The 24,031-nt window shown below is 30.8% G+C and overlaps 1 protein-coding gene across 1 annotated transcript; it reads left to right on the forward strand.

Annotated features, from left to right (window-relative positions):
* The first annotated feature begins 6,401 nt into the window (after positions 1-6,401).
* On the forward strand, positions 6,402-23,905 carry LOC107456903 (major facilitator superfamily domain-containing protein 6-A). Its single transcript, XM_087154990.1, has 6 exons — positions 6,402-6,803; positions 10,331-10,409; positions 11,159-11,879; positions 14,780-15,414; positions 17,199-17,396; positions 22,192-23,905. The coding sequence occupies exons 2-6, from the start codon at positions 10,340-10,342 to the stop codon at positions 22,275-22,277; spliced, it is 1,710 nt and encodes a 569-aa protein (XP_087011116.1). The 5' UTR covers positions 6,402-6,803; positions 10,331-10,339; the 3' UTR covers positions 22,278-23,905.
* The last annotated feature ends 126 nt before the right edge of the window (positions 23,906-24,031 follow it).

The following is a 24,031-nucleotide window of genomic DNA, read 5'->3' on the forward strand; positions in this document are numbered from 1 at the left end:
GAAACAAATAAAAAAGTAAGCGCAAGAGGTCTCGCAAAAGTTGTCGATGATGAAAAGCTTTTTAATGACCATAAATTGTATTTATTGTATTGTAAATAACTACATGTTACGTTTGAAAATTTTGCATCGTGTCAATGATAGCTTTATTTTTTTTATTTTATTTATTTATCTTTTTGTGGACACGAAATACAAACTACTGCTTTCTAAATTTTATTGCCATATTACAAATTTTGTCTTTGCTACTTTGAATTCCTTATCTCTTGAATTTTAATAATATTAGGAAAACCGTCTACACAAAAAATTAATAAATAAAAGGTTTAAAAGTCAAAACAAAATGATTCAATTGGTCTGCTAGTCTAAACCGTAGTGTGCTAAAGATAAAACGCAGAGTTTGTAATAATTTTGAAATTGCAAATAAATTATAAAGATTTTTCCCTTTCATTGAAAAATATAAATACTTTATTTTTTTTTATCTGTCGCCTATCATAATAAATTTAAAAAAATTTCTTATCCCTTAATAACGCATTGTAGACCAGTAGAAATCATTTTTCTGAAAACTTCAGTGAAAAAGTCATACAATGTATTCAAAGTCATATTCAGTTATATAATATATTCAAAGTAAATAAAAAGGTATTTTTTAATTAATATCTACTAAACAATTCAACAATTGTTAACATAAAGAGTTATTATTTCTAATAAAAGTTGTAATAGCTGACACAAAATAGTTATTTAAGCATCCAAAAATAAAAATAAATCTACTTTTAGGATAAAGTAAAAGTTTAAAATAAAAATTTAAAAAGCTAGGAAAAAGTAAATAAAAGAATTTTTTTCATCCAATTGTAATGAACGTTGAATAAACCTAAATATTTTTCCCATAAACAAGTTAAAAAAATATTTTGAAAGCTGGAGTTTCTAATAAAATTTCGTTTTCAGTAACAAATCTAGACCCTATTTATTTGCAAATTTTTGTTTTTTTTAATTTTTGTTTACAGCAATGAAGGATAAAATCTTAATATTTTAGCGGACTTTATGTCTTTTTAATCTTAACAACAAAATAAATTTATTAACTGTTGAAAGATCCAGTTTTTTACTATTCATTTATTTACCTATTTATTGAAACTTTTATTGAAATTTTAAACCAAATTTGTTTAAAACACGCTTTCCACATAAAAGAACATTCTCGAAAGCAGTTCTGATCTTAATATATGTACACTTTTATCTGTATTCCTTCATTCTATATACTATCCATAAGAATGATGTAACTGAAACTTAAGATAACCGTACCACGTACATTAAGATACCGTGAACAATAAACAATTTCGATATCTTTGGAAAATATAATTGAGAGATCGTGGCGAAATCAGGGACGAAACTTTTACTCAAGGTGAAAACCTAAAAATAAATATTTGTTTGATATTTTTTCAAATAAAAAAATTTAATGACATTAATGATTTTATTAACCTTATTTTTTTACATGAGAAAAATCAGATCTGAAAATAATTACGCATATATTCTCGTATTTTGAAATTTTTCAACTCAAAATTTTTTTGATTATGAATTGAAAGTTCATTGTCGACTCACTATGCAAATTTTTATAGTACGCCAAACTTAAATGATGTTACAAACTCAAAGTATCAATTTTTTAGGAAGTTTCAGATATAATAGTGTAAAACTTTATACTTCATTCCATACCTCCAAAGTAGAGTCATGATGGCTCAGGGGATAGAGCGTTCGCTTTCCAAAGAAGTGACCCTGGTGGTGACTGGTTGATACAAATTATGCTCCCGGCTAACACTGACCACAGTGCTGATGTAAAATATCTTCAGTGACAGTTATGGGTTAAAATCCCATTGCCGTCGGACAACCGTGTGATGTTTTCCTCTTCATGAAAAGCAAATACAGGTTATTTCCATCATAAAGTCCTCCACGAATGTTTGTTTATCCCAATGTATTTCATAAAAAATTAAACAAATGATTACATAAATATTTGGTGGCGAACACTTACTTTGAAAAACCCCTCTTTTGATAATATGATAAAAGTAAATATAATGAAATAAAATGATAAAAGTATTTAAACTAAAATAACAAATTTTAGTTTTGTTATTTGTCTCTTTATTTAAATTAGTATTACAAAATTCCATATAAGAATCTACTGTACGTTGACATATTGATAGTTCTTGACTTAATAAACACTTAAAATTAAATAAAGATTTAATAATCACAAAGAGAAATATTTCCTTTTTATGTTCAGAACTGAAAATAAAATGTATGGATCTATAATAAATAACCACATCTTTGACATATTTTTAAGAAAACACAGTAGTGTAAACTAAGTTTTAGTCAGTTAATACCTGAATAATAAATGTACGGAAATAAATATGAATATTCAAATAATTTTTCCTCTATAGTAAAATAATTTTCTAAGTAATACAAAAATAAGTATTCTGCTTATAAGTTTCATTTAATTAATATTCTTCTGCTTATAAATTTTACTTCTACTTATAAATTTTCTTAAAAATTTTATTTATTCTCTTCTGCTTATAAATTTTAATTATTATTAATTTTATTTAATAAATATCCAATTAAATTCTCTTGAAATTTAAAAAAAATAATTTCAAAGCCTTAATATAAATTACGGAGCGAAAATAAAAATCGATTCATCTATGAGAAAATAATGAGCTAAATCCGATGAACGTGCTTCATCGAAAAAAGCAGTAAAAATATCCGAAATTTTATATCAATATGAAATTTAATTGTAATGAAAATACCTATATGTTAACTACATTATAATCTATCAATTTAAATAAATATGTTTAAGAATAGAAGCTATTTTACAAGTTACAAACTAATTAAATCCATTCTATGAACTTCCGTGCTAACATATAAACTGCAAATAAATGTCTAAAAACGAATATAAAGGAATAAAAATCTTATTTATGAATGTAAAAGGTCCTCCTTTTATGAATTTTTCTTCACATCCGTATGCACAGGAGTATGCGATCCTTTTTAATTGAATTTTACAGTTCAAAACACATCTCAGTAATCCACCTCCATAATAAAAGACTGGGGATGTGGTTTACTTGAGGAAAAATCGTCCCTGAATCACGTGACAACGAGCTTTGTAACTAGAGTAGGAGGATTGGTTCTCTCTGTGTAAATCATTCCTCTAAGACAGTGTTTCCCAAAGTGTGGTACGCGTACCCCCAGGGGTACGGGAACAGTTTAGCAGGGGTACGCGTTCTTATGCGAAATATCTTGCAACAAACGAAAATTACAAAATTTTTTATTTAAGAACAAAGCTAGCCATGAAAATTTACGATTACGTATTTTTCTATTGGATATTTTTTGCAGAGTTAACAGTTAATAATTAGTAGTGTCAAAAGCCAGTTGTGATTTTCACTTTTTGTGCGATTTTTTATAGTAAAAAATTCATTCATTTTTTTATTAGGGGTACTCAGCTTTACGAAAAATTTAGAAAGGGTACACAAAAGTCATAAGTTTGGGAAACACTGCTCTAAGACTTTCATAGAAGAAGAAAAAAAGAAGAGAAAAAAAACGTAACATCAAGTAAATTTTTGATCTAGTGATCGGATTTTCGAGGACTAGGAAGAAAAATGCGATCTTAGTTAAAAGGATAATCCCAAAAAACAAAAGCGGAAAGATACACTTGATTATGTAAAAATTTAATTTGCTTTAAAAATTACTAAGTTAGAAGCTCTCAAAAACAGGCGCTATTTCTCAAGACTTGTCAGATGTGAATGAGAAAACCAAAACAGACTGAAAACAGAAAACGTTAATTTGCTAACGAAAAAAATGGAAAAAATGGACTCGATGGTTTGGTGTTTAAAGCGAACTGAACTGTCAGTGCGATGAACTGAGGTTTGATCCCAAGTGGCGGCTTGAAGCCCATTCAGCTTCAGATCGATGGTTACCGGCTTTCCTGGAAAGTAAAGGCAACCGGTGAGCAATGCCGCCCACATTGCACCAATCATGCCATTGGTCATGAAATGATGAAGCTTTTACCACCCTAGCTCCCTGGCCCCCAATGAGCTGTTGCGAGAATGCTTTTTAACTTAAAATGAAGGTGAATACCATAATTAGAAAAATCACGGTTGTGAGAAGCAATTCAGGGCAAGGTAAAATATCATGAAATCATGGCTCAAAATCCCCTTACCATCGAGCTAATCATCGGATATTTTCGTGGTTCTGCTCTCCAAGTAACACAAATTCAAATTAGCTCCCTCAAAAAGTCCATTACCAGGGCTAGTAAGTCCTAACGCTTGATTCAGAAGTTCCACTGTCTTCTGGGTTGGGTTCAAAATTACTAGGCTACAGAGTTGAACACTGACCTGTAAGCGCAACACCGGTTTTAAAACAAAACAAAACAAAAAATCAGGGCAAGTTGCAATTCCATGTGCTAGGCGGAGTTAGTGAGGAACTAATGTCGCTAACTAAGGAATCAGCATTAATATGGAGAAAATAAGATTCCAGAGCATCAAGATGAGCTGAATTTATGCTAAAGATTCTGACAATGCTCGATAGTTGATGATTTATCGAATTCTTATGGAGGACATTTCTATCATCTTTCTAATCTAAATTTAACTGATTTGTCCTATTTAGCAATTGACAAGTTATGTAGTAAATGCTCCAACGATATTCAATGTTGATACGATGTACTTCATACGCTAACATGAAGAGTATAACTCAATAAAGAATAATGTTTGTTTTTCTTGCAATTAATCCCAGGAGCCTCCCTGGCCGAACGATATCATCGTTCCGCTAAACGGTCTGAAGCGTGGAAGTCCTCTCCATAACCCTGAATGTATCTTCGTCGAACTTCTCTAACTTGTGCTATATGTTCTTTGAATTGAGAAGTGTTAATTAACCGTACTTGTATAGAGCACACAAATCCGCTCATTTATGCGAATAAATAAATCTCCCTACCTACAGAAAAGATTTAGAAAACAGACAACATAGCTTCAGCTGTCCGAGTTTAGCATCTTTATAACGCATGAATGCATCATCCATTCCACTTTTCCCCTCTGTTATAATTTAGAAATAGAAAGGGATAAGAAATAATTAACCATTATCTAACTCCAAACAAACATTTAAGTAGGCCGCCACTTTTAATAAATCATAGTAGACTAAACAGGTTATGATGTATACTATCATTCTATTTGATAAAAAGCATAGTCATCGAAATCTTAAAATTACCATTAGAATGGTTAAAGGAATGATGTTTTTGTAATTTTTTCATAACTCTTCAGATTATGGCCTGACTCTTTACAGTGTATGTACTAATTTAAAAAAAAAGCTTGTAAAAATACTTTCTTCTGCTGTGGGGAGTCTGAAATTTTATGAAAATTTATGATCTAGGCAATTGAAGTCCCCATATCAAAAATGAAGACAAAAAAGAAAACCCATTCTTAGACACTATAACTAAAATTTAATTTAAGAAGATACAAAAACTCTATAAAAACCTAACAAATCGTCACTATTCAAGAAGGTAGGTGCATAAAACATCAAAACCTGCTTAATAGAAGTTAGAATCTTAAGTTTTTTTTTAATAATTTGCCTTTCAACTCTATTGCGTTTTCTTCCACAATCATATGGGATATTGGTTTGGTTTTACAGCCACCTTTCTCAACTATGATTAGGTACGACAGTTAATTAGTAGAGAAGCATCAGAAACTTATGTAAACTGGAAGAAAATTTAACATTGAAATATGATTGTAATGTTTTACTTGATTGGTTTTTAAAATAAACAAAAGAGTTCTTAAAATATAACTATACACACAGAAAAAAATTCCAATAAAATCTAAGACGCTTAAAATACAACTGAACTAAGATTTTAAACTAAGATTTAAAAACTAAGATTTTAAAATTTAATATTAAAGAGACTCTCTTCGCAAACATAAACAAAAATTTCAAACATTAAACTATTTCTAAATAATTTTCAATCTTATGACAAACGCATTCTAGGGCTAAAGCAAAAAACTTAATAAATCACCAATAAAGTACAGAAATCGACATAATACTATAGTTTCTGTTTTATAAACAAGAATCTAACTCGGGATCCAAATACTAAAAAGTATGTTCATTTTTATTTTGTATGTGTATTTCAATACTTCTTTGTGCTTTTTTGCTCTAGTGTATGGAACACAAGGCATACCCTACAGTCTTTTGGGGCTTTTTAAGCCATCTGGAACATCCACACATTTTTTAAACTTTGGAGATAACTTTCTAAGCTTTTTATGAGCAACTTTTGAATTTTCTTTTTCTTTTTGAAACTTTAATCCCAATATCAGATGAAAAGGATTTAAGAATAAGTACACGAGTGAATATTTATATGATTGAAGTTTATATCTGTAACGAAATGCTACACTTAGCTTTACTTCATTCATTCAATAAACCGTGGTAATAAAGTGATGAAGTAAAACTGTAACATCCTAGATAACAGATAAAAGCAAAATTGATCAGATTATTTGGCCGCTGATCTCTAATACTCAAAACTGTATTTCGGCAACACTCATCACTGATTAGCTTCATGAAGGTTAAAGTTCATTCATTTTCTTTTACTTCATTCTTATGGTCGAGTGGTCTCAAATTCTTCTTTAGCATGTCATCATCCCATCTTTGAAATTTCTGGAATTTTCAAAATAAAACACAAATCTTTGAACGTGATAATGAATTCAATTTTGCCTCTCTTATTTGCATACAAGTGTCCTACGCAGAAGTAAATTTGAAGATAATTATTGAGAAATGTTAGTTTTTTGACTACTGGATAAATTTCTGACAAAACGGTAAGTTCTTATGTATAGTTTTTTATTAGTATTACGTAAGATAATGCTTAATTATTGTTTTAGCTTGATTTATTCAGGTACTTTTATTATTTTCAAATAGATGTGGGTATAAGAACTGAATTAAGGTTGCTTATTCTAAAAATTATAGATTTTTTTGCTAAATACTATTTTTCTTTGTCTAATTATCACAATGACACTTTATATTTTGATCACAAATCTGTTTGTCTATTTTTTTCTCAAAATTTCATTAAAATTCACATTAAGTTTCCGTATAACTGCAGTATAAACTAATATGCAGGCTTTAATTTGATAGACTGATAGACTTGGAGAGACTGATTCAGATAAAATTCTCATGCTTTCAATTCAAATACTCGCAAATTAGAAAGAATGAATGCGAAAATTTGATTAAAATTCTGTGTATTTAAACAAATGGCCAATTCGGCTTATTTTATTTACAATACTTAAGACAAAATGGTGACAAAAACAAAATAATTCTTAACATAAAAGAGACAAGTACTAAGGTAAAAATCCATCCTTCTAACTAAGAATTCTAGTAAAATTTGGTTAAGAAGGAAAAAAAAACCATTTGCAAAATTTAAGAGGTCACGAGATTTTTAAGGACTTTGTACCTGAGCCTCTCAGGCTTTATGCTAAATCAGACATGTCGTTTACTTGGCATTTTGAGTATTTGCTTGTTGAACCATTAATATGTATCTTAGTGTTTTAAAATCTGATCATTAAATCAAAAAAAATTAAATATGATCATGAAATTTTTTGAAGTCTACTCATATAACATCTGAAAAACTACTTTTCTGAGAAAGGGGAAGAAAAAGAGGGAAAAAATAATGTATTTATCAAGGACAACAGTGTATTTACAAAACATGGTAATGATAAAATGTTTGAACCATCAGGGATGTAGCTGAAATGTTTCCGAAATGAAATGAAAAAAATGCAATGCAAAACTTTTGGACAAATAATTCTCAAACATTTTACAAATGTTAATTTCATAGATATTTATATTAATAAAAATAGAATTTTTGCATGAACTATATTTAAATACACTGGTTATCATAAATTAAGGAAAATTCACAAAAATCGCGATAACTCAAGAAATTACACATGGAATTTTATGAAACTTACCCACAATATACAACACATAGTAAGGTATTAAACAACATAAAAAGAAATTATCAGACATTAATAGTAGTATAGAAATTAGCACATGTATAAAATAAACAAATTGGAAGTATCGGTTTGCAATAGAAAAAGTACCTTTAATATGGAATATGATTGCCTCTAGAAGCAATACAGCACAAACAGCGATGTGTGATGCTTTCAATTATGCGGTCTATCAGTTCAATAGGAAGTGAGAGCCATTGCTCTTGTAAAGCAGTTGCAAGCGTGGCAAGGGTCTGAGGGGGCGGATTGATGGCAGATACACGCCTCCCTAGAGCATCCCAAACGTGCTCGATAGGATTCAAGTCCGGGGATCGAGCTGGCCACTCCATGCGAGTAATTGTTTCCTGTTGAAGATAATCATCAACAATGCGAGCTCTGTGTGGTCTTGCATTATCGTCCTGTAACAGGAAGCAATCACCAATTGCCCCGGCATATGGGCGCACATAAGCATCAAGGATGTTGTCTCGATAAACCTGAGCATTCACGGTTCCCCTTGGAAAGACACGGAGGTATGTGCGCCCTCCTAAGGATATGCCTCCCCAAACACAGACACTGCCTCTTCCGTATGCATCTCTTTCACGGATGTTTGATGGATGATAACGGGTCCCAGGTTCTCTCCATATCAAATAACGTCTACTGTCACTTTCTAGACTAAACCTGGACTCATCCGTAAAGAGAACAGGCCTCCATTGATCTGACGTCCAGTGGACATGTTGTCGGGCCCACTGCAAACGGTCTCTCCTATGGCGTGATGTGAGCGGCACGCAAATGGCTGGTCGTCTCGCATACAGACCACCTTCGTGGAGCCTTCTGCGCACAGTTGACGTTGACACCAACCTTCCGGTGGCTGCAGCAAGAGAGGATCTAAGATGTGTCGGAGTAGCGGTTCTATTCCTGCGTGCACTTAATGTCAAATATCGGTCATCGGCACTGGTCGTAACAGTTGGCCGTCCTTGACTGAACCTCCTAGATGCCGAATCTGTGGTTTGAAATTGCCTCCAAAGTCTATGAACCACAGATGGACTCACATTTAGCCATCTGGCCACTTCTGATTGACTCTGCCCTGCCTCTAGTCTCCCGATGGCTCTCCATCGTAGTTCTTCAGGCAAATGATGCCTAGAGGTCATTATTACGAATTGGCTATCTCAGATTTTCAATGTCGCAATCACAGTAAAATTTGTGTGCTTTCTCTCAAACTTGGACTTTTATGCTCCAGGCAGATGACGTAAGCCGAGTGCAGCGCCACTAATTTGCATATTGCAATTTTACTCAGCTACTCTTAGTGGACAACATATGCAAATTTTGCACGGTTTGGCTTACTTTTGAAAGAGTTATCGCTATTTTTGTGATTTTTCCTTAATTTATGATAACCAGTGTATATATGAGAAATAGATTAACTTTCTTCTCCGCGTAACTGTGAATACCAAACAAGTAAATTTATATCAACAATTTTATTAGTATACTTAACGTAATTACTGCATGGAGCCAAATAAAAAGTTTTTTTTTTTAGTTTTTTAAATTTTGATTCATTTGCATTTTTTCGAACTCATCCGGAAATAAGTTCTCTTCATATGATAACATTGCGTAAATATTTTAAAAAAATCCTTGAGAAATTGGAGAAAAAAATTTGATAATATAAAATAAATAGAAAAAAATTATAACAATATATTCATATTTTTGTACTATATGAATGTTATAGCATATATGATTGATTAAATATTGGATGGAGTTGGTTCATTAACCCTTTCAGTTTACTTTTATATTATATTGAATTTTTCATTTATTAATCTTATTGTTATTTTCGGAGAATCTAACCTTGTCCTGAAGGTGTTACCTTTAAATATTTTTTATGGAATCTACAAAATATTCTCATTATAATCCATTTCTATTCCTGACAATAGAAAACTTCGCAAACATGATAATTTTAAGAAACTATAAATAGAATTTGCAGACGCGTTGAAATAACCATCACAAAATTTTTTCACGAGGCTTTGAGTAGCATTTGGAACTCATACTTTTACAAAAAAGGGCAAAATTTTTATTAGAGAAATTTTGCATAGCGTTTGCCCTACGTTAACTGCAATGCTAACCCCATTTTCTACCCTTTAGTAAATTTAAAAATGAAGTTAAATCAATATTAAACTATCTTTATTGAACCTATGACTAGTTTGAACTAAAAAATTTCAAACATTTTAATTTTGATGAACTTGTAACCCCATAAAAACTAAATGTTTTCTTATTCATTAAATGTCTCTAAATCACTTTTCTTTCCTTATGGTTATAATATATAATTTTAATATGACATGATGTGCAAACTGGATAACATGTTTATTGTTATTTACTTACAGGACTGAAAAATGCAACCTTCCAAATGCATCGACCAGAGATTATTACCAATGAAAATAGTGATGTTTGGTTGGTTTGGAGGTACATTTTTAAATTTATAATCATTATTAACTCTTTTCAATTTAACTATTTACAGATAAATAAGGACTATCTAATATATAATATTACAATAATACTTTTGAAAAATTGAAGAAGATTTAAAGAAATTTTGCTCGAGACTTCATCTATTTTCCCAGCACTAAACTGAATGCATTTTCTTGGAGCTGTCCTGTTTTCAATATTCTATTTATATGAAGTAACATGTTCAAAGAAAAACATAAGAATTTTAATGATTAAATATTTCACTGTTTAATTTTCCTAACAATATTAACACATTTCCACAAACCTTTAGTTCATTGCTTGTCCAAGGTTGCTTTGGTGATTGCTGCTCTTGTAAGTAATACTGGACGATTCCACGGTTTTGATCCACACGTAGTGCATGTAACTAATATGACTGTCAAAAAAAATGTTTTAGAAATAAGTATCGATACACGAAACATCTGAATAGCAAATGGGAATACATAAAAATAATTTATCCATATTTATGTAAAAAAGGGTGTCAAATTATTACTCTAGGCCTTGCATTATTTAATCGAAAATATAATGGGTGTTTTGTCTTGATCCCACATCTGAAATTAATTTCATGTAAATTTGTCTAATGAATTATTTTTAAGTTGATAGTATACTTTAAGAAAAAAAAAGTTTAGTTAACACTTTTCATAAGGTTTTATCCATGCATAATTTATTACTTAAATTCAGATTTAATTAATTTCATTTTCTTTACTTTTCAGCATATGCTTGTGCACAACCCTATATGTCAATTCATATGAAAGAACTAGGACTAACAGTTGAAGAAACAGCAATTGTGTATACTTTGTTACCAATTACACAATTCTTATCTTCTCCAATAGCAGGTTTTATAGCAGACAGATTGGGAAAATACAGAGATGTTCTTCTTCTGTCTCTAGTAATGATAATTATTTTAGCAACTGCACTTTTATATGTTCCTCCAATAATTGACATTCAAAGTGAAACATCGCCAATATCTATATCATGTAGCAATATGAATGTAATAACAAGGACATGTAACATCTCTCAAATTAGCAATACTTCATTGACTTTACATTTAGGTTCGTGCCATTATTCAAACTGTGCCGAATCTGTATTGAGTGAAATCAGTTGGAATATGGATGTTCAAGTATCCAGAACAACAAATCCTGATGTTTGTGCATTTCATTCATCAATCATAAATTCTAGCTTAAATGTGTCATTTTCCATGTGTAATTCACAAGTAAGAAGTTCAAATTGCAGTATTACATGTGTTGATAGTAATTCCACATTTGCCATCCCATCAAATAAATTGAAAGGAGACCGTCTAGTAACATTTTATTTGTATACAGCAATTCGCATTATTTACAATATATTCTCAGCCATTGGTTTCACTCTTGTAAATTCAAGTGCGATTGCCCTTACTGAAACAACGGAGGATATGGGAGAATATGGTCGTCAAAGGTTTGTATAAGATACATTTCTTTAACTAAGATACATAGGGGAGAGTGGGGCAATTGCAACACTTTTTACTTAACTATTTTTAACTAACAAAAAATCCAATATATTATTAGTATTAATTGACAGACGAGTAAAGTAGACTATCCTCTACTAGAAAAAAAAATAAATACCTTATTTTAAATGTTATTATATTAGTTATTAGCAATTTCTGACAGTCGTGCACTTGTTACAATTGTCCCCACTTACGGGGTCAATTGTAACAGTTCATAAATTCAACTAAAACATAGTTAATTATACATATTATCATAGTTGTGATATATTTTTTTATTGATCAAAATAGTAGTAATATTTTAGGAGTAAAAATAATAATGAGCAGATACCTAAAGGGTTAAACTTTTAACTTTAAGGGGTTAAAAATTTTAATTTATGCTGCGAAAGGTGACAAATAAAATAATACACATGTAACATAACATAAATGATATAGGAAACTATTGGTGGTTCTTAAAGAGTTAAGTAATGGTATGTAAACATAAGATTATTTATTTTCAGCTGTTACAATCGTCCCTTTACTTATTGTTACAATCATCCCCAAGACGCCATTTCAGCTTCACTTGTTAAAAACAAAGCTAGTTAATTAACAAATCTAATCTTTTTTTTGAAATGTTAATTAAGGTGTCCACTTACATATTCGGTTAATAATTTTTATTTGTTTAAACAAAATTACTTTGCTACAATATAATATTCTAATACCAAAAAAAGTACTTACGTGGCGTGAAAATATCTTTTGTGATGTAACTCTTTCAAAAGTACATAAAAATGGTTGCCAGCAGGAGTGTGCATGTAGATTTATTAAATGCACCTTGTGCGCCACCTAGGAACCAAATCTAGAACCCGACACTTGAAATTTTTGCTCTGTTACAATCGTACCCTGTTACAATTGATCCCACTCTCCCCTACATTAACTAATTTTTCAGTAAAAATTTTCTTTAAACTAAATCAGCAGTTTTACCAACCATTTCATAATGGTTACTTGGACATTTAGAAACATAATAAATTAAGTAGTATGAGTTTTTAAAAAAATAAATTTAAAAATTGCTTCTTTTCATTAAGGAATTTTTGATGTCAGATTACTTAAAATATGCTACGAAGACTTAAGTTAAAGAGAGTCAGATGTTAAACACAAATAAAATTGATTAAATAATAGTGTAATGTCTATCATTTAGCTGTTTAAAAAGGAGGGAAATGTCATTTTGTCCTGTAATACATTTATTTGTAAAAGGACGCTTAATCTCGATGCCTTTGATTCAACTGAATTTGTTCTATGAGACGTGATGACTCAGGAGATTGAGCATTCGCCTCACAACTAAGTGACCTAGGTTCGAACACCAGCGGTGGCTGGTTGATACGAATTCGGCCAACAGCAGTACTGACGTAAAATATACTCAGTGGTAGACGGATCATGAATTAAAATCCTCTTGCCGGATGCCATGGGACGTTTTCGTAGTTTTCCTCTCCAAGTAACGCAAATGCTGGCTAGTTCCATCGGAAAATTCTCCCCGAAGGCTAGTTTTTCCCAATGCTTTGTCCAGAAATTCCCTTATCTTCTGGGTTGGGTTCAAAATTACAAGACTACAGAGTTGAACATCGATAGTCGTAAACTCAGAATAGTGTCGGCTGCTCAACGTCTGTTATAAAATAAAATATATATATTCTATGTCTTTTCGTGGCATTTTGGAAAACGGAAGATATTCTTTCGTTTATAGTTTCTGGCATGAGATGTGAAATCTGTATTATTACCATCTCGTTATGTATTTCTACATGCTTTTCCTAGAAATCAAAATAATATACAAATAAAACAACACTCTGTTTTGCTATGATAAATACCAAAATTTTTATTATATGTAGTTATTTTTTTTGTAATGTAATGCTAACTTAGCTGAAGGTATCTGCACCAGTTTCCTCAATCATCTTAAAGAAGAGATTTGATTTCAGCTAAACCAACCACAATAATGTCAAACCGAATTAAAATGTTACTTTAAAAATATAAGAAGAGTTCAAAACGTGTATCTGCTTTAAGGTTAAATAAACATTTAGTTATAAAAATCCTTTTATTTGAAACTTATAGCTATTGTTGAGAAAAAGACTATATAATTATCTTCAATATAAAATAAAACAAAAATGTACCTTACACGAATTTCTAACATATTAATAGCATAAATATTTACTTCTCATTTAGACTTGTTTTCAACTATGCAAAATCAAAATTATTTAAATTTTTTCTGATGATCTCTTTCCCTATGATAGATGATTGATAAAACAAAGATCAACTGCCTTTATCTGATCTTACACTTAAAAAAAAAACCGAGACACTTTTCATTTGATGCATTTCTGATTTTTTAAAATGACAGCTTTTTCTGGTGGTTTTGTAGTTTACTTAAGAAATTTCTTCAATAGGCTTTTGCCAAACAAATATTTTCAAACAAATTAAAAACCATAATTCTTAGATCAACTTTTATTTTCTTACAATAAAATAAATAAATAATAAGTATAATATAAAGCTAAAAAGGTTCTATTAAATAAATAAATAGCTTCCATTAATTTTTCAGCAAAAAGAAAAAAATCTTTTTTATTAATTCTTTTAAAAGTTTATCTTTTATTAATTTTTCAACACATTGTAGTACTGGACTTAAAATTTGAATTGAAAGTTTAAGAACGAAGGTAACAAGTCAGTTTTAAAAAATCTCACCATTATAGAATTGGGGGGAAAATAAGAAATGAAAAATTTAAAAAGTTATTTTTCTCTGATTAAGCTTCATGCGACAAAATTATTCACAATCTAGCTTTTTGTTTTAATTTTAAATATTTTTTCACCAATTCATTTTGATCGTTTGTATTATTTTCAGGTTATGGGCCATGATATCAATGTCTATTTTCTCACCAATTGCTGGAATATTTATAGACTTGTACAGCACAAACGAAGATATCAATTATGCACCAGCATTCTATGCACACAATATTTTATCTCTTCTAACGTGCATCGCAGTATGGCGCTTAGATTTTGAAATGGAAGAAGCACCAAGTGGCTATGTTGATACATTCAAAACATTCTGGAAAATAATGAAAAATCCAGCAATATCATTCTTATTGATTGTTATCTTCTGGTTAGGAACTGTATGGGGATTCCTAGAATCTTTTTTATTTTGGTTTATGATTGAACTGAATAGCCCAACTTATCTCATGGGACTTACAGTTACGGTTGGTTCCCTAGTAGGAGTGCCATTCCTATACTATGCCAGATATATAGTGTCAAAAATAGGACATGCAAACATACTATCGATTGCTGCATTTATATATTTAATCCGATGCATTGGATACTCTGTTCTTGTGGATCCATGGTGGATAATGCCTTGTGAAATATTAGAAATTTTTACTTATCACCTAATGTGGGTAGCAGCAGCTACCTACGCTGCTCATTTATCTCCTCCAGGTCTTTTAGCTACAATTCAAGGTTTTATAGAAGGAGTTCATTATGGTGTAGGTAAGTATTACTACTGCTTCAAATTGCATATTAAAAATGGATTCATAAGTTTAAATTTTAAGATTTAAACTAAAAAAATTTATAAATAAAATTTGAGTTAAAATGAGTAGAAAATAAAATTCTCTAATAGTAAATTTTAAACAGCAAAACTATTTATATCAAGAGATATAAATAGTTTTTCATAAAACAATAGCCATTTTTAAATTTCAAGGAGCGTTAATTAATAATAGACTATTTTTGAATTTTAATTCAATCCTTCTTTTGTTTGCTTATTTCAGCATAATCTTTTTAGCTAGAAATCAATTTAAAATATTACTTTTAATCAGGGAGAGACTTTCGAACCATCAAGTACTTCAAGCTGATGCAATATTGATCTAGTTAAGACGTCAAAGAGGAGCGTAAATTAGAAAGACTTTGCTCCCCTCTCTGTTTATCTCTGCCATCCACCTAGTAGATTTTCGTAGACTTTTTTTTTTAATATAGTTCTTGATTATATTTGAAAAAATACAAAAAATAAAGAAAAACTAAATTTATTCCTTAAACCCAAAATCACAGAAAAGAGATAATTTAAAATGAAGAATGAAGCCATCAGTTGACCTTTATAAGAACTACAAATTCTAACATTAAACTTTTATTAATATTAAATATTTGCATATTTAGTTTAAAGAGCTCAATAATAACACACACATACAAGCTTCAATGAGCAAATATACGAGTTAACTTCAATTACAAATGCAATTTTTTCTCATTAAATTTGACAATACAACATTTTCTAGCATATTTTGCATTGTAACATCCAGCTTGACTTCGGCCAAACAGACTTGGGAGACAACTGCCACTGAAGCTTGGCGTCTGATGACGTATGCTAACAACTCCTCAGTTGCCACGCTGATGATCAGCTATGCTAACTTGTCCTAACATACCACCTCTATAATGGTTCGACGACAGGGTGACCTAAAATATGCTAATTAATTAGTGCATGGGATATTTTTAATTATGAAACCAGACACAAAAACGTACTTTCTCTGAAAAAAACCTACCTTTTATCGATGGATTTGGATTGCTGACTTTAAGAAAACATGGGGAGTAGCCACAATCAGGGAAATATGGTCCCAATAGTTTGTTCAGGAGAATAGTCGAAAGTTTGAACTCCTTAATTTTGCTTTTTGCATATTTCACTATATTTCGAACTTTTTAAGCGAGTCGAAAATTTTTTGCGCACTGTTGGAAAACTCATTAATAAATTTTAATCATTATTTATTTTATAATAGTCATAAAAATTTTGAATTGTAAAATATACAATTTTTTGCCTCATTTTAAAGAATATAATTTTATAAGGCAAAATACAAAATTTGGACGAAATTCAGTCCAATAGTTCCTGAAAAATCGAATTTTAAAAAATGCAGATATTTAACATCAAGTTCTATGAGTGAAAATCCGATCATTAGATTAAAAGTTATTCAGGGTGGTTAATTTTTTTTTCGCACGGTACACTAGTAATATTTTATTTGTAATGCCTAATTAGAAAGCTAATATGAGCATTTTTCTTACAGAAAACTGCGCAACGTATGACAATATTAATCCTAATAAGTTTCCTGGAATGCCATATTTTATTACTATGAAAATAAAAAAAGTTCAAAACCAAAAGTCAGAAAACTATTTTTAAAAAATGTAACTTAAACTGTGGTGTCTTTAATTTAATATGGATATTTTTTTCCAATTTATTTATTAAAAAGAAAATAGTTTTAATTGTTGAACATTACATGTGAGACAACATTTTTCAGGCGTAGGTTCAGGAAGCCTTATTGGTGGTTTTTTAATGAGCAATTGGGGTCCACGTGCAGCATTTCAAGTTATTGGCTTAATATCTGGAATAGTTGCTGTGATATATTCCACTCTTTATTTTCTCTGGCTTAGAAAGAGGAAAGTACGACCCATCACAAGAAAAGCATCAATCAAAAGCTTTGGTAGTCAAAAGACTGGTAAGTAAAGCTAGTATTATGTCGTGCAATTGAAAAAACAACGTAAATGCTTCACGATAAATTTAGAGAAAAGTGTCTTGGCTTGACAATGATTTTTTTTTCTATTGATAATGCTATGAAGCTAAAATTGAATTTCAACAAAATTTTAAAACAAAATTTATTTCTGTTTTCTTCCTCCAATAAGTAGCTCATTACACAAAGATGTCAAACACATAAAAATCTCTATCTTTGAAATTTGGTCGCTTATGTTAATTTCATAAATACATTAGCCTACAATAATGGAAGAGACACCATCAGTTTCTGACATTTTTTTTAAAAATTTCTCAAGAAATACTAAAAGGATTATTTTGTAACTTTAGAAGTGTATTCATGAGATTTTTCATACTTAGTAATAAAATTTAAAGCTTTCAGAGGTTTGAGAGACCTACTATAAATTAATTATTGATTTATTGAAATTACATACATTTGCTGACTTGTGTGCTCAATATATAGGCTTATAAGTCATTGTCAAGTAGAAAATACAGATAGAACAATTCAGAGAAAGACATCACAAAGAATACATCCAGGGTTACGGCGGGATTCGAACCCGCTACCTCCACGCTTAACAGAGCGTTTGGACCGGCGATACCGCTCGGCCAGGGAGGCCCCCTATAAATTAAGAAAGAAAACAAGTATTTTTGAACACCCTATGCCAGAAATAAGCTTGTAACTTATATCGACTACTTTAGTTATTTTTAATAACTGCATAAAGTTTCGTAAACCTAGAGTAAATATTTATGGAGATAAAGGCATTTTTATAAATAAAAAAAAAATTTCGCCATTACTTTATAGATATTCAATGGTAGATCAATACTTTATTTACGTCTCACTAGAGCTGCACAATGGGCTATTGGCGTCGGTCTGGGAAACATCCCTGAGGATGATCTGAAGACATATGCCATCGCAATTTTGATCATTAGCAGAGAGGATGGCTCCCCTGCTCTGGTAGCCTGACGACCTGCGTGTGAAGTCGAGCACTTTACTGTGGAACAGTTTAATGAGGACCGATACCACGCACCCTCGGTCCCTACGCATGCTGATCAAAGTGGTCACCCACCCGCTTACCGACCGCAGCCAGTGATGCTTGACTTCGGTGCTCTACTGGGAACTGTCTTTACGATCAGTTCACTGCGGGACAGATATTCAATGGAATCAAACAAAATTTTTGGAGCAATTTAAAATTAATTACAAAATTGCCGATTTATTAAATTTCGTTAAAAACTGATTTTTGATTGAGTATTTAAGCTAGTTCTTTTATACTGCGCATGCACTGAAAAAATTTTTAGAAAGATTTTTCACAATTTTGTAGTGAATCGTATCTGGCAACTAATAAAAAAAAATGATATGAATACCTGAAAAATTTAAAAAGTTTCAAGCAATTTTCTAAGTAGTTTTTGTATTTTTCAAAAGAAAGCTCCAAACGATCAGGGGGTTTTCACAAATTTATTTTGCATTATAAGAAAAAATTTATTACAAATAATACCTTACAATAATCGTCCGGAAACTAAACTTTGATAGTATAGAGAAAGAAAACATGCAAAACTAAACATTTCTAAAGTTACACAATAATCATTTAAGTATTTCTTGAGAAATTTAATTGTTATTGTTGTTAATTTACGTCGCACTAGAGCTGCACAATGGGCTATTGGCGACGGTCTGGGAAACATCCCTGAGGATGATCCGAAGACATGCCATCACAATTTTGATCCTCTGCGGAGGGGATGGCACCCCCGCTTCGGTAGCCCGACGACCTGCGCGCGAAGTCGAGCACTTTACGGTAGAACAGTTTAACGAGGACCCATACCGCACACCCTCGGTCCCCACGCAGACTGATCCAAATGGTCACCCACCCGCACACTGACCGCAGCCAGTGATGCTTGACTTCGGTGATCTGCTGGGAGCCGTGTCTTATCGATCAGTCCACTGCGGGACTGAGAAATTTAAAAAAATGCCAAAAGCAGAGAGTCTTTTCCATTATTGTAGGGTAGTGTATACTGGGTATTTTATATTCATCTTTATTTAAATATTTTTAAAATTCATGATGAAAATGAAGTAAAAAGTAATGAGTATGCCGATTAGGGATCACAAATTAATATTTAAGCAGGAAAAAAATCTCTGTCTAAATCTATCACTATCTAATGGAAGAGGGGATTAAAAACATCAAAACATGATTTGATAGCTGAATGATACCTGGAGGTTTCTTATAATCAGTTTCTAACTCCTCTTTTTTCTCCAGCCATCAACCGATTTTGATGTTTTCAGACATGCATTCCTTAGGAGTGATTAATCGGTTTTCGTTAGAGTTCTTTTTTTTTAAAAAAAAACATTAATATCAATTTATGATTTCAATGTCTAAACCTTTTTTACTTCATATTTGAAAGAATTCTAAAAACAAATATCCATAACTATCATTATGGAACACCTTACACAGAAGGCAAAATTTTTTGATTATCACTTAGACTAGACAAATGTTTCTCAAACTGTGAGTCGCGACTCGCCAATGCACAGTGGGCCAGCATCCCAAGTTTCGTGGCCAAAATAAGTATTTCAATAAAATTTGTTTCAAAATTTGGGGGTTTCTATTTAGGGTTTTCATGTGCAGATAAATTGAATTCATAGTTGAAATTTTGAAATACACTAAAAATACCAACAACAAAAAAAACAAGATGGCGACTGAAATATGGCGAGCAAATATATATAGTACGTTCAAATAATTAAACATAGCAATAAAATTATAATAATTTTCGTAATTTTATATTAAAAATAAAAAGCAAATTATATTTCCGAAGTAATATTACAAAATAACGTGAAAACATGAAGAAAAAAAACATAATTTTTGTTTTTCGGTATATTTAGTCCACCTTTGTAATATGGGAAAAATTGGCAGGTTTTTTCGAAAGAAGAAATATCAAAGAAGACAACAAAAAAAAAGTTTAGCTAATTACCTCGTGGAACTTTTTGGAGAAAAGTTTCGAAAGTGATTCAAATATTGTAAAATGTCAAATAATAAGATATAAACTATAAGTTTGTCAAGAGTATTAACTAATTCAACGAATTGAAAAATTGTACTATAATTTCAGACTAATTACTTTGATAAAAATGTAACAGAAAGGTGAAATTCCTATATATATTTCTGAAATATAAATTTAAAAGTTACATTCAAAAAAAAAATTTTTTTAAACATATTTTTCACTACATTCTACTCTCGTAGGTCCTAAAAGTAAATTATAATGTTTGGAATGATTATAAATACTTAATTTGGGCGAAATTAAAGCTGCCTAAACATATTTTAGTTGAAATTCGATTTTTGACTTTTGGACAAAGATCATGGTCTTCTGGCCCCCTGTGCAATGGGTCAAGTGTAAATTTATGGTAGGTCACAAAGAGAAGCACAACCCTTGACAGAGTTTACCTTTAACACAGAAGAAGACACTGGCGTTTTTGCTGCATTTCATAACTATAAATTATTAAAATGCTAAATATATTTTTTCACTTATTTTGACCGAAATAATACAAAATAATGAAGAAAAAAAAAAGCATGAAAAATATGTTTAATAAAAATTCTATGTCAAAGGGTTAAAAGTTAGTGAATCCCTAACCTAGACATTATGTAATTATTTCTTAAAAATAATTACATTAACGCTATATTTAGCACGATTCTTGTTATTTACCTAGTTATTGTCTTAATTTTCTTTCCAACATTCATTATGGTATTTTATTTATTGCCCTTTTTCTAAAGGAAAAAAATGTTCGACTTAGAAAGTAACATGTTTATTGCTACAAAAGATGCCCCACACCTTGAAAAAGTTGAAAGTAGTTTAGTTTCCAGCTTATTAAAACCTTTAGCTTTAAATATTTATTAATTCAGGTATGCTTTGTAAACCATTACAGCTTTACAATAGTCAGAAATAGATTAACTTCTCATAGAAACATGATTAAATCTGTAAATTTCTAAAAATATCCAACTCTTTTGCTCTTCCAATATTTTTATATCCTACTCGACTATTATACCAGTTATTGTGTACAGTGAAAACTGGCAATAGAACAGAAAGCCTTGAATTTTTACAATTTTTAGGATTTAAAAAATAACTCTTAGAAAAACGAATGTTTCGTTACAAAGTGATCTTTGTTTTTTGGTAATTTTTTTTAATGATTTAATTGTAATAGTAATATTACAGGGTCATGAAATTCTTACTTTGAATTTGTGGTTGGATATTGCTCATTATTAATTTTATTCCAATTGCTTTACTATCTCATTTTAACCAAAATGTTTGATACCGGACTTCTTGGTACCCCCTTCTCACAATTTTAAGAACCCACTTCAAGCGTGACATCATTTATGGATGAAAACATTCATACAAGTGAAACATTCTATTTTAAGTGAAAAATTCATGCAAGTTAACGAAGCATACGACATGGCTTTAATTATTTTTTTTTTAATTTTCATGTCTGTAAAATATAGACATACAGAATTATTTTTTCCACATTTATGTGCAGAAGTTTAACTGGGTGTGAATAATTTCAATTTCATAGTATTAGCTGTAGTAACCAAATGTTAAATTCAGATGCCAGCAGTATTAAAATTTAATTTCTTCCTACTTACATTACATCACAGTACCTGCTACATGTTAATTTTTAAAAAATTTGATCATAAATTCCAGTCACTTAAATTCGTAGAATTTTTTTTTTTTTAAATCTGCATTCATCACTGGCATACAATGTTAAAATTAACCTCAGGTGGTATTTTATGTTACAGATAGGAAAACTTCAACCCTCTCTTCTCCTGAAGCAAATGGATCAGTGTTGCAGCAGAGTATCTCAGTCCAGGAAACATCAGCATGAATATAACGCACTTGGCAAAATTAAAATTCTTCGTAAATTTTAGAACTGATAGTAGACTTATTAGAGACAATAATAAGCATAAACCTTAATACTTGAAAGTAGGGAAATGTTTTTCAACGTTTTGAAAGACAGCATGCTCTTGTTTAATGAAATGTAAGTATTTCTGTGAAAGGGGTCTATATTCAATATACTAGGGTTGGAACTTGACCAATGGTAATATAGCTGTAGAGATGCGATGAAACGGATTAACGGAATCTAATAATGTCACTTTATATTGCATATTAGTTACATGCATTGCTTAAATCAAAGCAAATGGGTAATCACACAGACGAGAAGAACAAAGTTTTGTGTTAGCTAGCGATCAAATGTTATGGTATCTCGATGTTCTTGAAACAGGAATAACGAAATAAAAGTTTTCAATAGGCTGGCGAAGCGGGGTGGAGTCTGCCTTTCAAAACAGTGGCAACATGGTAGGGCAGGTAAAAGTTTTTAGCGAGGAACACCGATAACTGGAAAACTTGAGTCAATCATATCGTTTCAGTGTCAGTAAAAAAGAAATAGATCAATAGAACTGGGAAATGTACAATAACCACACATTCTGGACTTGAGTTCTTATGACTGACTTATTCTTAAGAGGAAGGTACAACTTATTTACTGCAAAAGAGTTCCAGAAATTCCGTAAGAGCTATCAAACGAACAGACGCTGTCAAAGGCATCCTACATCCACATTACTGGCAACGAGATGTACAAACACAATGCAGATGTAAAAATTGATATACAACAAAACTTAACATGTATCTGTTTCGCATAAGTTGTAAAGAAATAGTTGCGAATAAAACTCAGACTTTAGTAAATAATGAAAATAAATATATATATTTTTTAACTGCAGGCACATAACTTATCGTTCTTAGCTATGGAAGGTGTCAGAAGTGTTGCTCATTTTGCGATTCCTGGTGAGCCCCACCTTGCGACACGGAGGCAAGCAACATTACCCACGCCATAAATACCCCGCTCACAGGGTGGGCCGCATTTACATACACCAGAAGATAACACACAGAGAGAATTATCCATGCCCTGAGCAGGATTCAAACATACAGCCATCGGCTTCACAAAAGGCACATTAACCACTCGGCCCACTTAATAATAAATATAGCATAAAGAATTTTTATAAATAACAGTGGCTAGTTACTTTTCCCTCCCAATCGCACACTAAATTTTGAAACTGAGTAGAAAATATTTTCTGTAGTAATCACATTGTTTTTACAAGAAGACTTGATTTTACTGGCATACTAAGAATTAAAACTGTATTCAAGTCTCAAATTAAAAGCCAGAAGTTCCGATTTAAAGCTTAACAAATATCTACGATTGATCTCAAAATAATTTCTTCGATAATAATAAAAAACAAGTTTATGCGGATTATGTGTTACGTTTTTTTTCCGAATATTGCACAGTACTTACAGTCCATTGACGGTCTTTGTTATTTGTGTATAAAATTGACATATTGTAATGTGTTTTTATGTTATGAAATTATAAATAATTTATTAAAAAACTGAAAATATTTTATTATACACTTTAGAAAAATCATTTGTTCTGAACTATATGCTAATAAAGAATGCTAAATTTTTTAATGGTTATTTTTATATTTTAAATGTTAATTTTTGTCTCATAGATTTTTTTAAAAAAAGAGGTAAAATTATCAATTTTACTTATTTAATTTAAATGGTTGGCAACCTGAATAGAGCAATAAGGTTAGA

The sequence above is a fragment of the Parasteatoda tepidariorum genome, chromosome 11 (genome assembly GCF_982258835.1).
Source record: "Parasteatoda tepidariorum strain Cologne lab strain chromosome 11, Ptep-v5.0, whole genome shotgun sequence".
Classification (NCBI taxonomy): Eukaryota; Metazoa; Arthropoda; class Arachnida; order Araneae; family Theridiidae; genus Parasteatoda; species Parasteatoda tepidariorum.